This window comes from Symphodus melops (assembly GCF_947650265.1).
Source record: "Symphodus melops genome assembly, chromosome: 13".
NCBI lineage: Eukaryota > Metazoa > Chordata > Actinopteri > Labriformes > Labridae > Symphodus > Symphodus melops.
The window spans coordinates 1,636,922-1,649,674 of NC_136703.1; the positions used below are offsets into that span (position 1 = coordinate 1,636,922).

The 12,753-nt window shown below is 46.8% G+C and overlaps 1 protein-coding gene across 1 annotated transcript; it reads left to right on the forward strand.

Annotated features, from left to right (window-relative positions):
* Window positions 1-270: 270 nt before the first annotated feature.
* Window positions 271-11,838, forward strand: mfn2 (mitofusin 2). The gene is made up of 18 exons (XM_079359858.1): window positions 271-649; window positions 2,889-3,070; window positions 3,932-4,067; window positions 4,197-4,359; window positions 4,448-4,572; window positions 5,376-5,484; window positions 5,618-5,725; window positions 6,374-6,527; window positions 6,844-6,911; window positions 7,052-7,173; window positions 7,262-7,388; window positions 7,457-7,561; window positions 9,119-9,221; window positions 9,334-9,554; window positions 10,181-10,336; window positions 10,419-10,615; window positions 10,760-10,894; window positions 11,592-11,838. The coding sequence occupies exons 2-18, from the start codon at window positions 2,893-2,895 to the stop codon at window positions 11,659-11,661; spliced, it is 2,277 nt and encodes a 758-aa protein (XP_079215984.1). The 5' UTR covers window positions 271-649; window positions 2,889-2,892; the 3' UTR covers window positions 11,662-11,838.
* The last annotated feature ends 915 nt before the right edge of the window (window positions 11,839-12,753 follow it).

Consider the following 12,753-nt stretch of genomic DNA (forward strand, 5'->3'; position numbering starts at 1 on the left):
CTGCTCGGGTGTTCGAATTTTCCGAGTTAGGAAGACGTTCTCTGTGTGTGTGTGTGTGTGTGTGTGTGAGTGTGTGTGTGTGTGTGCGCGTGTGTGTGTGTGTGTGTGTGTGTGTGTGTTCACACGTGATTTCAGCTCGGACATTCTGAATGTCGCAGCAACAGTAACAAACTGCGGTTTTGTCGGAGCAACTCGGACAGTCTATTTTCTTTCCGATGTTCCCGATAGGACCTGAATGCACCATCACAGCCCCCCCCCCTCCACACAGCAGGAGTGTGACGTAACGTAGTCGTCACGTGACTTTTAGCGTGCGAAGCGGCGTTGCTGCGATGCTTTTACTTTGAAAGGTCGAGACGTCCCTATCACGCACTACGTCTCCGGGAAACATTAAAAATAGCGTTTATTTTACATAAAAAGTAACTGGACTGGATTTATCGACGTCTGCTTTCAGTTCGTGACAGTTATTAACGGCTAAAGTAAATACTTCTACAACGGCTCCGCCCCCCTTCACTTAGCACAGACAGCTAACAGCTAATTACTGACACACTCACTGGCGTAGTGACATTAGCTTGATAGCTTGAAGACATTTTCAAAGCCGAGGGTCCAGGATGCGAGAGGATTATTTCTGAGGAAAGACCCCCTCTCCACGGTAAGTCACGAAACAGAACCAACCTGTCGCCCGGTATGCTAACGGTACAGTTGAGCTAACGTTGCTAACCTCTAACGTTCAGCTCAGCTAGCTGGCTAAGTTAGCTTTTAAATTAGCAATTATTTGTTTCATTTTAATTCAAAGTTTATGACAGTCACAGATAATAAATGTTCATAACACAAGGGCAAACACGAAGAGGAGACAGTTTAATATATTTTCGGAGGATTTAAAGTCCAGTGAGCTATCCTCGACATGTACATTTAAGACTTGTTTTTAATCAATATAAATTAAATTAAAGTTGGGTTTATCTGTGAGAATTTAGTGAGTAACTTGGATGCAAAAAGGTAGAATATGACATTAAAACCTTCAAACTGTGTGAAAGGTCACAGCTGAGTAATGGCCCATCCTTAAAAAAGGCTGACACCCATGTCAGGAACTCTGCAGCTTTATAAAGCATTTAACAGCAGCTAGATTCACTTTATATTAACATTAAACTAATCAGCTACAGCACTGTGACCTCCTCAACTGTCAGATACAATTTAATTGTCTTTGACCTTTATTTTTTTTAAATAAGAAGTTTATTTTATATAACTCCTGTCACAGAGGGAGGTCATTAACGATTCACAAAATATTACCATAACAGCATTTTTTATTTTGTTTTATTTCGAACATGTGAAGATGTAACAACACCAACATAATAACTAAGGGTAAAAAATGATGATCAAATATGTATTATATATGTATATATATAAAAACCAGAGATTTTAGATGCAGTCCAAGAAATCTGATATTCATTTTCTGGCTGATATCGGACTGATTTCAGATATCAATATTGAATCGGGACACCAGGAGTAATTATGGCAGGGGGAGCGTTTTTGCTTCCCAAAACAGTAAATGAAAGTGTTGAGAAAATAACAGACAAGACAAAAATCTGTGTGCATATATTACAAGAAGACAAATATCACAGCCAACGTGATGCAGCGTTTGATCAGAGGAGCTCCAATCACCTCCTGATTCTGTCTAAATCGTATCATGAGTTACAGCCCTACTAGATCAGTGTTTTTCAACCTCCATCTCGAAAAAGTCCGGATCTCAGTGCTCACATGTTTTATATTTACCTCAGAACAAGTCTTTGCCTTGATGGGAATAAAAGGGAAAAGGTGAAACCAGGGGATCATGAGACTCTCAGGTGAAGAGACTCGTGTTGCAGTCACAGTTTAATTCACTTAGAGGAAATGTTTACTTCAGACAGGATTAGTCTGAAGAGTTCGTGTGAGGTCAGGAGTAAGCGAGAGTAAAGATCATCCTGGACGTTGTTTGTAAAAAGTCTTCCTTCACGTTTAGTTAATAATAATCTGTGCTGTGTAACATTGTGCCAAACCGTCTGTTAATACATAACTCATTACACAACACGAGCTGCTGGTTTGGACCTAAAGATCCTCACACTTCATCTGATTCAGATCCATCTGTTTTATCTCCTGCACGTCAGCAGGGTCGGGGAGAGAGGCTTTGAGATAAAGATGGCCGCCATCTCGAAGGCAGTGACGTCTTACGAAGTTTTATTGTTTGCTCGGTAATGTGAGCACTTTGTCACTGAACGGTTCGGGAGACCTGAACGTTTGGAGACAAAACATTTGGAGGAAGTTCAGAACAAATGATTTTGTGGAGGTTTACGTTTAAGGGGAGAGCTCATCTTTTTCTGTTCCGAGCATTTATTGAATCTCTTCGGAGGGTCGATTAGTTTAATTTACTAAACAACCACTCGGCTTAAACTACGACTGTAAATCTCTTTGTGCGTGAGTGCTCCGAAACCATCCGAAGACTTGGCACACACAGATCCAAGTGGCAGATTTAGTTTCTGTTCTCATGAATTCCTAACAGAAAAGTGAAAACACTGCAGGATAAAGAATCAGCCTAAAGAGTAAAAAAAAAAAAAAAAAAAGCTTGAATAAACATTTGATCAGGTTCTGGTTGCTGAAGTCCTCCACTTCTGTTTGACTTGTTTAAATGACTTAAAGAGGCAGCGCCTGTGTTTAGGTCGACAACAAGCTGTCTTGTTTTACATTTTAAAGCACGCAGTGAGCTGAACACCGCGACCCTCCGCTGTGACATCAGGTGTTCACTGTAGACGTAGCAGCGGCACGCCGCCTGTGAATGTCTGTGTGCATCATCTTGTTTTACTTCAGGTGGATTTTCATAAAGGGGGGGGTGGTGTTTCCTCTTCCTGTCCTCTGTCCAGTGCCATGTCTCTGGTTTTCACTCGACCCAGCACCAACGCAGTCCACGGCAAGAAGGATAAGAGACTGATGGCGGAAGTGAACGCATCGCCGCTCAAGCACTTTGTCACGGCAAAGAAGAAGATCAACGGGATCTTTGAACAGCTCGGGGCCTACATCAAGGAGAGCGCCTTGTTTCTGGAAGGTACCGCCTTTCTCTCTTCTTTCAACATGGCTTCCATTTCTACTAACCAGGAAGTCACTGAATGTGTAACTGAAGGTCACTTTCTGCACGCTCACTGAGGCGGCGTTTGTAGGTCAGACGGGTTTCATTTCAGTTTCACTTTCAGCATGACTCGGGTCAAGTAAAGGTCAAGAGCTCGCTGTTTCACAATCTCAGCTCAGTGAACAGCAGGAGACACGCTGGCTGTTTATTTTCACATCGTAGATTTGTCCAATCAGATCGTCACATAGAACAGAAAGTAAAGACGTCGCCGACCAATGGAGACGCACGAAGACGAACCTTTCTGTTCCTTCATTGGTCAGCTGTGTTTGAGGGATGAGGTCAGGGCAACATGCATTTCATAGCATTCAGCTTACACTATACTTTTTAATGCGCACAATATAACGAGCATAATTTGAATTAAGACATTAAATAACGAGCAGAATAAGAAAGAAGACGTCGTATTTGTTGGAGCGTCGACGAACAGCCGGCTCATGTTTGACTTGAATGATGTCAGCGGTGATCCGTCGACCTCACAACAGTCGTCTCCCGCCTACTGATGATGTTTCATCAAACTCACTTCTACTCACTCCATTTTTAAAAACCCGTAAAACTCAGATCTGTACGTTTCTGTTATTCTGGACGGTTTCCTGTTTCTTCATGTTTGGATTCTTCTTCTTCTCTGCTTGTTTAAAGTGCTGTCATTAACACATTCCTGCTTATGAGAGTAATGTGGCACCTTACGACGTCACACACACAAAGATGTGTTATTCAGAGGTTTGTGTAGAAGTTGTGTACTGTCTCTTTAAGAGCGACTCCTCTCTGCTGCACTGCTCGTCTTAGATACCTACAAAAACGATGAGCTGGACCCGGTCACCACGGAGGAGCAGGTCCAGGAGGTGCGAGGTTACCTCAACAAGGTGTCAGGGATCGGAGAGGTGCTCGCCCGCAGACACATGAAGGTGGTCTTCTTTGGGAGGTGTGTATACCTCTCTCTCTCTCTCCCCGCTGTCAGAACTTCCTTTACTGATGTTGGGACTAAATGCCTGCGTTCAGTTTTTGAGTTGGGTTGAATTTGCTGCTGACACGTTTTGTGTTTGTTCTGCAGGACGAGTAACGGAAAGAGCTCGGTCATCAACGCCATGCTGTGCGACAAGGTGCTTCCCTCCGGGATAGGACACACCACCAACTGCTTCCTGAGGGTGGAGGGCACAGACGGCAACGAGTCCTTCCTCCTCACGGAGGGATCCGAGGAGAGGAAGAGCATAAAGGTCGGCATCGTCTTTCTAATCTTGACGTATCTCCAGCGTGGAGCGTGAAGGTAAATCCAGCGTGTTCTGATGTTCTGCACGGTTACAGACGGTGAACCAGCTGGCCCACGCGCTCCACCAGGACGAGGACCTGGACGCCGGCAGTCTGGTGTGTGTAATGTGGCCTAAAGCCAAGTGTGCTCTTCTCAGGGACGATCTGGTTTTGGTTGACAGGTGAGACTCCCTCCTCCTGGTCCTCACGTGGACTCTGTCCCGACTGAAGACATGTTGACGAATATCAATCAGTTTGACTCTGTGCGAGTCTGTGTGCTGTTCTTTCACCTGTTAGCCCTTTTTACACATGAACTCCAGACAGTGTCAGGAGGACACACACACACACACACACACACACACACACACACACACACACACACACACTGTCTGTAGAGTGTGCAGCAGGAGGATTATTATGTAACGTAGGCTGTCTTTTACGTTGATATGAATAAAACACACATGAGGATATATCTGCAAATCAAATGTGAGATTAGAAAACATTGCATTATGATTGAGGTTCAAGTCCGTACCTCTGTATCTCTGTGCTTGTTTTTTTTTTTACTATAGATGTGCAAAAAATAAAAAACCCCTCACCCTGCTGTCCTTTAAACAGCCAGATTATTATTTCTCAAAAATCTTTAAAAATGTAAAGAAGCTTTTTCTTCAGCGTGCAGATTCAGCTCATCACTCCGTCTGTCACCTTCACCGTAGCTGTGAATGTCTATATATATAACAGTCCAGTATGTACCCTTCCTCTCACCCAGAGGCAGCTGGGATCAGCTCCAGTCTCAGTGAGCCTGACCAGTCCAAGCAGCATTGATAATGGATCGTTTAGTTTGCTCTTGCTGTATCATAACAAGTGAAACATTTAAAAACTCCTCATAGTAACGTGAAAGTGTTTTAATGTCTTTACTTCGTTTGTCAGCTCTCGGTGAAGCTGCCGGGCGGCTCACTCTCACGTTGCTGTGTTTCTGTGCGTGCAGCCCGGGTATCGATGTCACCACAGAGCTGGACAGCTGGATCGACAAGTTCTGCCTGGACGCCGATGTGTTTGTTCTGGTGGCCAATTCGGAGTCAACGCTGATGCAGACGGTAACACAACACTGCTGCTCTATGAGACACGTGTGGCACGACATGTGCACGACTTTGGTTGCCAATGCAAATCTGTTTTTTTTTAAATCCATCTTCCTCTAATGCCTGACCTGTTTATTTTTTCTTTCTACAGGAAAAATCATTTTTTCACAAAGTCAACGAGCGTCTCTCGAGCCCGAACATCTTCATCCTGAACAACCGCTGGGACGCCTCAGCCTCGGAGCCGGAGTACATGGAGGAGGTCAGTCAGCGTGAATGTCCTCTACTCTTTCTTCTCCTCAGGATCTCGATCTTTCAGACTTGATTTGTTGGTTTCCTCTCACCTCCTGCTCAGCAGCGACTTCAGGGAAGCTTGAGTGACTCTGAGTGTCCTGAGAAAGGGAAAGTGTTGGCACAGTGACGCGTCCTGTTTGTACGACCTCTGACCTGCTGCTGATTTAGCCGTATTCTCAGATTAGGCTTAGCCTGTATTACCATCACCTCCTCTGGATGCCGTCTGCTGGGTGTGACCTGAGGATCCCCGGCTCAACCCAGATCAAAGTGTGAAGTCCTTCTTCTCAGTGTTACCCAGCGGCGTTTGAAATGTCTGCAGCTGAGACGTGACGTGTGGTTCACTCTCAGGTCGTCCATCGAGTCAGCTGATAGAAACTCGACACTTTGCATCCCGACACAGTATGCTAGCATCTTGGTGGCTCAGCTGGTTTTTGGATTCTGGGTTCAGACCCATCGTGGTCGAGTTTTCATGCTGCCTGTGTTTGATTTGTGTGCAGTTAAAAACACATCGTCCAAAGGCCTTAATGGACACGTTCACAGCGTGCACACTCAATAAAGAAGCTGTGTTTTTTTTAATGCATGATTTGTTTTCATTCGTGTGTTCTGACTGCGACAGGTCCGAAGGCAGCATATGGACCGCTGCACAAACTTCTTGGTGGACGAGCTGGGCGTGGTGGACCGGAGCCAGGCCAGCGATCGCATCTTCTTTGTGTCTGCCAAAGAAGTGCTGCAGGCCCGAGTGCAGAAGGCTCAGGGGATGCCTGAAGGAGGTATGGGACCGGACCGGACCGGACCGGACCGGGTTCAGAAAAACAAAAAAACAAGATTTAATTTCTCAGTGTTGAAAAAGTTTGGAGTATGACACTTAATGAACACTCGTGTGTTGTCATGGCGATCTGTGACGTGAAGAGACTTTTATTGAATCAGTTTACTTGAACGTCCTCAAACTTTGACTTCTTCTTCTTCTCCCAGTTAAACTTGAAGTCACATTTTGTTTTGTAAATAATGTCAGGTATCATCAAACGTGGAGCGAGTTTCAACTGTTTGATTTTTTTGATTTTTGATTTTTTTTGTTCCTGATTTTAGGAGGAGCTCTTGCAGAAGGTTTTCAAGCCCGAATGTTTGAGTTCCAAAACTTTGAGAGGCGATTCGAGGTAAGATTTTCAAACTGAACACGTTTCCATCCTTTTTGATTTGATGGAGGGAGTCTAGAACCGAGTGAGGTCCAATGTTGGTGTCTGATGATCTGTGGACAGTTTGGTGTTCTGTCTGACCCGTCTGCTGCCGTTTGTAGGAGTGCATCTCGCAGTCAGCCGTGAAGACCAAGTTCGAGCAGCACACGGTCAGGGCGAAACAGATCTCTGAGGCTCTGCGCCGCATCATGGATTCAGTTCACATCGCTGCCCAGGAGCAGAGGTGAGTCCGCCTCAGAGGAGGAACGTGACGGTGGGATTGGTGAGAACTTTGTGAGTCATGTTTTGGTTTCTTTATTTGTGGTGTGAAGGGTTTACTGCCTGGAGACCAAAGAGGACCGTCAGGACCGGCTGGAGTTCATAGACAAGCAGTTAGACCTGCTGACCATGGACTGTAAGTCCAAGATCAAGAAGATAACGGAGGAGGTGGAGAGACAGGTGAGCTGTGCCCTCTCAGAAGCTTGACTCCTCCTCGTGAAGGGACTGACCTCTCTGCTCATGTTCAGGTGTCTAACGCCATGGCAGAGGAGATCAGGAAGCTCAGCGTCCTGGTGGACGACTTCCACATGGACTTCCACCCGTCACAGGTGGTGCTCAAGGTCTACAAGAACGTGAGTGTAACGGAAATCTTTGTCCTCAGTGTGAGCTGCATAAATGAGTACAACATGCCTGGGGGGGTGGGGGGGTCGAGGTGGGGGGGGGGGGGGGGGGGGGGGTCCATGTGAGGTCCATCCTGTGGAGAGGAGAGGCTCACTAACCAGGTGCAGAATGTTTCTGCGTGTCAGCAGGTAGCTGTTGTGTTTGAGCTCATCAGCTGGTCTGCGTCAGCACTAGTTGTGAGGTATTGCTCTGCTGTGGGGGGGCGGGAGGGGGGCACAGGCACGTGTGCTCAGGGGGAGTCTGCACTGAATGGTGGATTCACTAAAAGCACGCACCAAAATGTCACACACAGGCTCCTGATGTGATGTGACCTCCCAGACTGGTCTGGATCTTAAATAGAAACACAAAGCTGTGTGTGCATCCAGAAATACTCGTCCTCCCAACAGGAGCCTCCTTACACACCATCCAGTCTGTATCATCCCTGACGCCCTGCTGGCTCCCTGGACCTGCATAAAGCTGCTTTAATCAGTGTTACATAAGAGTAACGGTGCCCTCAGTGGACGGGCACACAGGCTGAGAGTGCTGCGTAATCCTTTCTATTCACATCTGTGAAGACTGTAAGTACAGGCCGGGACACGTCTCTCCAAAAGCTTCGAGCATCGAGGGCCCGCCGCCGCCGTGTAGATGAGACTGGGCGTGGACGGGGAGGAGGAAGAGGAGGAGGAGGAGGAACAGGAACAGAAACCTGTAAAAATACTTTAATCACAGTTACTCAGACTGCACGCTCATCCTTCTCCGTGCTCTGTCCGCTTTCATGACGAGCGTTTGTGCAGGATGAGCGACGCCATTTAAAAGTCACGATCACAGACACAAGAGGTACTTTTAGTAGATTTGTTGACGGTTGAGTTTTTACATGTTTTATAATGAAAAAGGGGAAAAATCAGGGGAATAAAAACTGCAGGAGTATCCAGAGTGTTCACACTCTAATGAAACAGGAATCATGGTTGGTGATTTTCATCCGGCTGACTTTAGTTCTGTAACTTGAGTCCCCGCTGCGTCCGCCTCCTGCCTGAGTCCAGCTGAAAAGAAAAAAGCTAAAAGAGACTCCAAACACTCTGATTGATGTGTCACTGCAGAAACTATCAGGACCGGTCAAACTGCTCGAGGTTAAAATAACCTGAAAGAACCCGTCTTACACAGAAGGTTTATCCACATTTATTTAAAGAATGTTCTGTTTCATAATGCTGTAAGAACATTAATCACAGCATGGCGGACCTGAGGTGATAATCCTTCACTTTCCTCACAGCCTGTCACCTGCTACCTCGTCCTCAAGTAGCCTTTTGAAATCATTTGAATGTTAAAGGAGACGGTCAAACAGCTGTTAAACTTGAGCTCTGTACACACACTCTTTCTCACACACACACGTCTTACAAAGACGTGTGTGTGTGTGAGAAAGTGTTGTGATTGCACTGATTTCTCCTCCTCTGACTCGTGCCTGTAGCTTTGTGAACTTTTAGTTCATGTGAGGCATCAAAGAGTCAGTGTCTTTGTTGTGTTGTTTGTTGCAGGAGCTCCACAGGCACATCGAGGACGGTCTGGGAAAGAACATGTCCGAGAGGTGCTCCACGTCCATCACTGGCGCCCTGCAGGGCACGCAGACCGACATGATAGGTAACACTGCACCTCCACGAGTAACGCCACAGACTGGGTTTCATGGTTTATTATCAAACACACTGAGCTGGTTTACGTGTGTGTGTGTGTGTGTGTGTGTGTGTGTGTGCAGAGGGTCTGAAGCCCCTGCTGCCCAGCCCGGTCAGAGAGCAGGTGGACAAGCTGGTCCCTCGTCAGTGTTTCAGCCTCAGCTACGACCTGGCCTGTGACAAACTCTGCATGGACTTCCAGGAGGACATCAGCTTCCACTTCTCCCTGGGATGGACCATGTTGGTCAACCGCTTCCTGGGGCCGAAGAACAGCCGGCGGGCCCTCATGGGCTACAACGACCAGGTGAAGACGTCAGGAAGGAGTCCCCCCCCCCCCTCCAGTCTGTTTGTCCCTTAGGAGCATTAAGCCTCCTAAAAAGATAAAGAAAGTTCTTATATGAGCAGAACTTTTCTGTATAATAAGGAAAAAGACATAAAAACCGGTCGGTGCTGTATACAGACAGAATGAAAGACAGTGATTGTTGTTTTGTCTGTCATCCTTTGCTGGCTCATTAACGCCACCTACAGGTCATAAACAAACACAGCAGGTCCAGCTCTTGGTGCACAAACAGGCTGATATAAAAACAGAGCTGATCCACTGCTGCTGATGTCCAAAGAAAACATGTCTCATATATCTGACATTCTTACATTTATTTGTGTTTATTTGACGGTCTCTCAAATTCAGTATCCTGAATCCTGAGTCACTTTGAAGCTTTGATTTTCTGTTTTCTGTGGAACGTTTTCCGCCGTTTTAAGACGGGACAGTTAGACAGAGACGGGAACGCCGGGAGGAGAGAGTGGGGAATGAGGTGCAGCTTTATACTTCCAACAGCTCTGATAATCCTGCAGCGTCGCTCCTCTTTGATTTGTGCTCAGCATCACCAGGACCGTCATCCGCCCTCGCCGTGACCTTCTCCGTTCTCCCTGCAGGTTCCTCGGCCCATGGCTCTGACCCCGGTCAGCACCAGCATGCCTCCGTTCCCACAAAGCTCCATGACCCAAGAGGAGCTGATGGTCTCCATGGTGACCGGCCTGGCTTCCCTCACCTCACGTACCTCCATGGGCGTCCTTGTAGTCGGTGGCGTGGTGAGAAGACGCACGTGTTCGCACACGTTCACGTTCAGATGAAGATGGAAACATTTAATAAATGATTTTTTTGGTGTTTCAGATCTGGAAGGCGGTGGGCTGGCGTCTGATCGCCCTGTCGGTGGGTCTGTACGGACTCCTCTACATCTACGAGAGGCTCACCTGGACCACCAAGGCCAAGGAGAGAGCCTTCAAGAGACAGTTTGTGGACTACGCCAGCGAGAAGCTGCAGCTCATCGTCAGCTACACCGGCTCCAACTGCAGCCATCAAGTCCAGCAGTGAGCATGTCGACCAGCACACACACAGAGTTCACCTGAGAGCTGTTGTGATGCTGCACACAGCTGGATTCTGTGATGATACTGAATGTAGCTCTTAGCACTGTTAGCTCTAACCCTGTCTGTCCTGCTGTCTGTTGTTATCAGGGAGCTGGCAGGTGTGTTTGCTCAGCTCTGCCAGCAGGTGGACGTCACCCGTCAGAACCTGGAGGATGAGATCACCGACATGAACAGCAAGATTGAGCTGCTGGACAGCCTGCAGAGCAAGGCTAAGCTGCTGCGGTAAGAACCTCACATCACTCAGAGTGCACAAACAGACAGCCAGACATGTGAGACTAACTTAAAGACCTGCAACTCCATTTCTTCATCAAGTTTAAATCAGTGTCCTCGCTCCTCTTCATCATGTGTGTGAAGTGTGTTGTTGTAAATCCACTCTGATCCTGTATTTGATCATGTCTATAAACCCCTCTATTTCAGCCCTGCTCAGAACAGGCTGTTTCTGTGTCTGTAGCTTTAAATATGTAAATGAGCTGTGTCTGACCACGCCCCCTCTCTGGAAGGGCTCGGGTGTACTCGCTGCTTTCTGGCTCCATGTCCTATTGTTTACGGTGAGAAGGCAGACTCAGAGGGCAGAACAAACACCTAGCTGTGGGAGTGTCACCCACCTGGGGGAGGGGCCTACTGCCCTTTGTGATGTCATGAAGGGAACATCTCCAAACGGCCTGTTTGAGCACACATGTTCTGAAAAGAGGAGCAGGCAGAAGACGGAGAGGATGGACTTTTCTCATCTTTGGGGGGTTTGGAGACAGATGTTAAAGTTAGAGGAACATGGAGAAGAGGATTTTAGATAACGTGACGTAACGATGACTACTTCCTGTGAAAGCACTGATCAGGCTGAACAACAACACCTTATTGGTTGAGCTGTATTATTAGATGTAATATATATTCATTTATATGTTTGTTTGTTTGTTGTGTTTAGGAACAAGGCAGGCTGGCTGGACAGCGAGCTCAACATGTTCACACAGCAGTACCTTCAGCACAGCAAGTAAACGTGACGGAGAAGCTCCACTGAACAGGAGGAACATGCGGTACCCAACGTTGTCCACAGGCGAGGGGGGAAATAGAAGTAGTTAGTTAGGATATTTAATTTGAATGGTGGGTTTTGATTGGGCTTCAGGAGTCATGTGGTCACCTGATGACTCGCCACTCAAACATCTCCAGAAAACGTTCGGGGGTTTAATAGAAGAAAAAATAGGTTTTAACCACTTGACTTCAGAGCTTGACTTCCTGATGCTTATCACTCTATTTAGCGCTTTCAAGTTCTGTTTTGACGCCACACACGGGAGCTCGATCTGACTCCAGAATCCTTAAAAAAAAAAAAAACGGGGAGCGACTTTAACGAGCTTCTCTCGGAGCGATACATTCAGCTCGACTTCGCTCCGCCTCTCTCAGCGTGTGTAGGTTAGATTTTTTTTTATTTTCAAACACTGGATGCGTGCCATGCTTTAGAGAACGGCAGCCCACACGAGGGAGGATCGATGAACGTGACAGTGGAGCGTTCAGTCTGAGAACGATGCAGAGGAGGAAGCTGACGGGGCGAGATTCAGACGGAAAGGAAACAGGCGACACTTGACGTATTGACGTGTGTTTAAACTGAATATTACGTGTTCACCTTTCTGTACTTTAGCCCGACGTCTCCTTCTGCTGAGTGCTTTTCCTTTATTGTTGCGTCTACGTTGGTGCAGGAGAGATCGTGCAGCCTTGAAATCACTGCGTTGATTTGTGCATTTCAAACAGCCGAGTACGGAGATGAGCTGTGAAACACGTCGGACACTTTGAAAGGTGATTTTTAACTTGGTGATAAATAATCTATTTATTGAAGAAAAGGACCTGGAGACTTTGTGCACATGGTGAAAAATGTTTAATGTCTGAATTCCGACTTTATCGAAGTGCTTTACTTGGAATATTTCCCTTGAAACTGAAAGGACACCTTGAACTAAATGTGCTCTTAAGCATTCCCGAGTCTCCGAGGCTTCCCTTAGTTTCTGCCCTCTGGTCTCCTAGCAACAGAGGCGAGCGCGTCGGCGTTAAAGTCGACTGTCAGACGAGTCAGAGAAATGCCAAAGAGCCGCGTGAGGTCA

Coding starts and splice junctions, on each gene's coding strand:
- mfn2 (XM_079359858.1), top strand. CDS start 2,893: ATGTCTCTGGTTTTCACTCGACCCAGCACCAACGCAGTCCACGGCAAG. Junction 3,071..3,931: donor GAGCGCCTTGTTTCTGGAAG/GTACCGCCTTTC, acceptor TGCTCGTCTTAG/ATACCTACAAAAACGATGAG. Junction 7,174..7,261: donor ATCGCTGCCCAGGAGCAGAG/GTGAGTCCGCCT, acceptor TGTGGTGTGAAG/GGTTTACTGCCTGGAGACCA.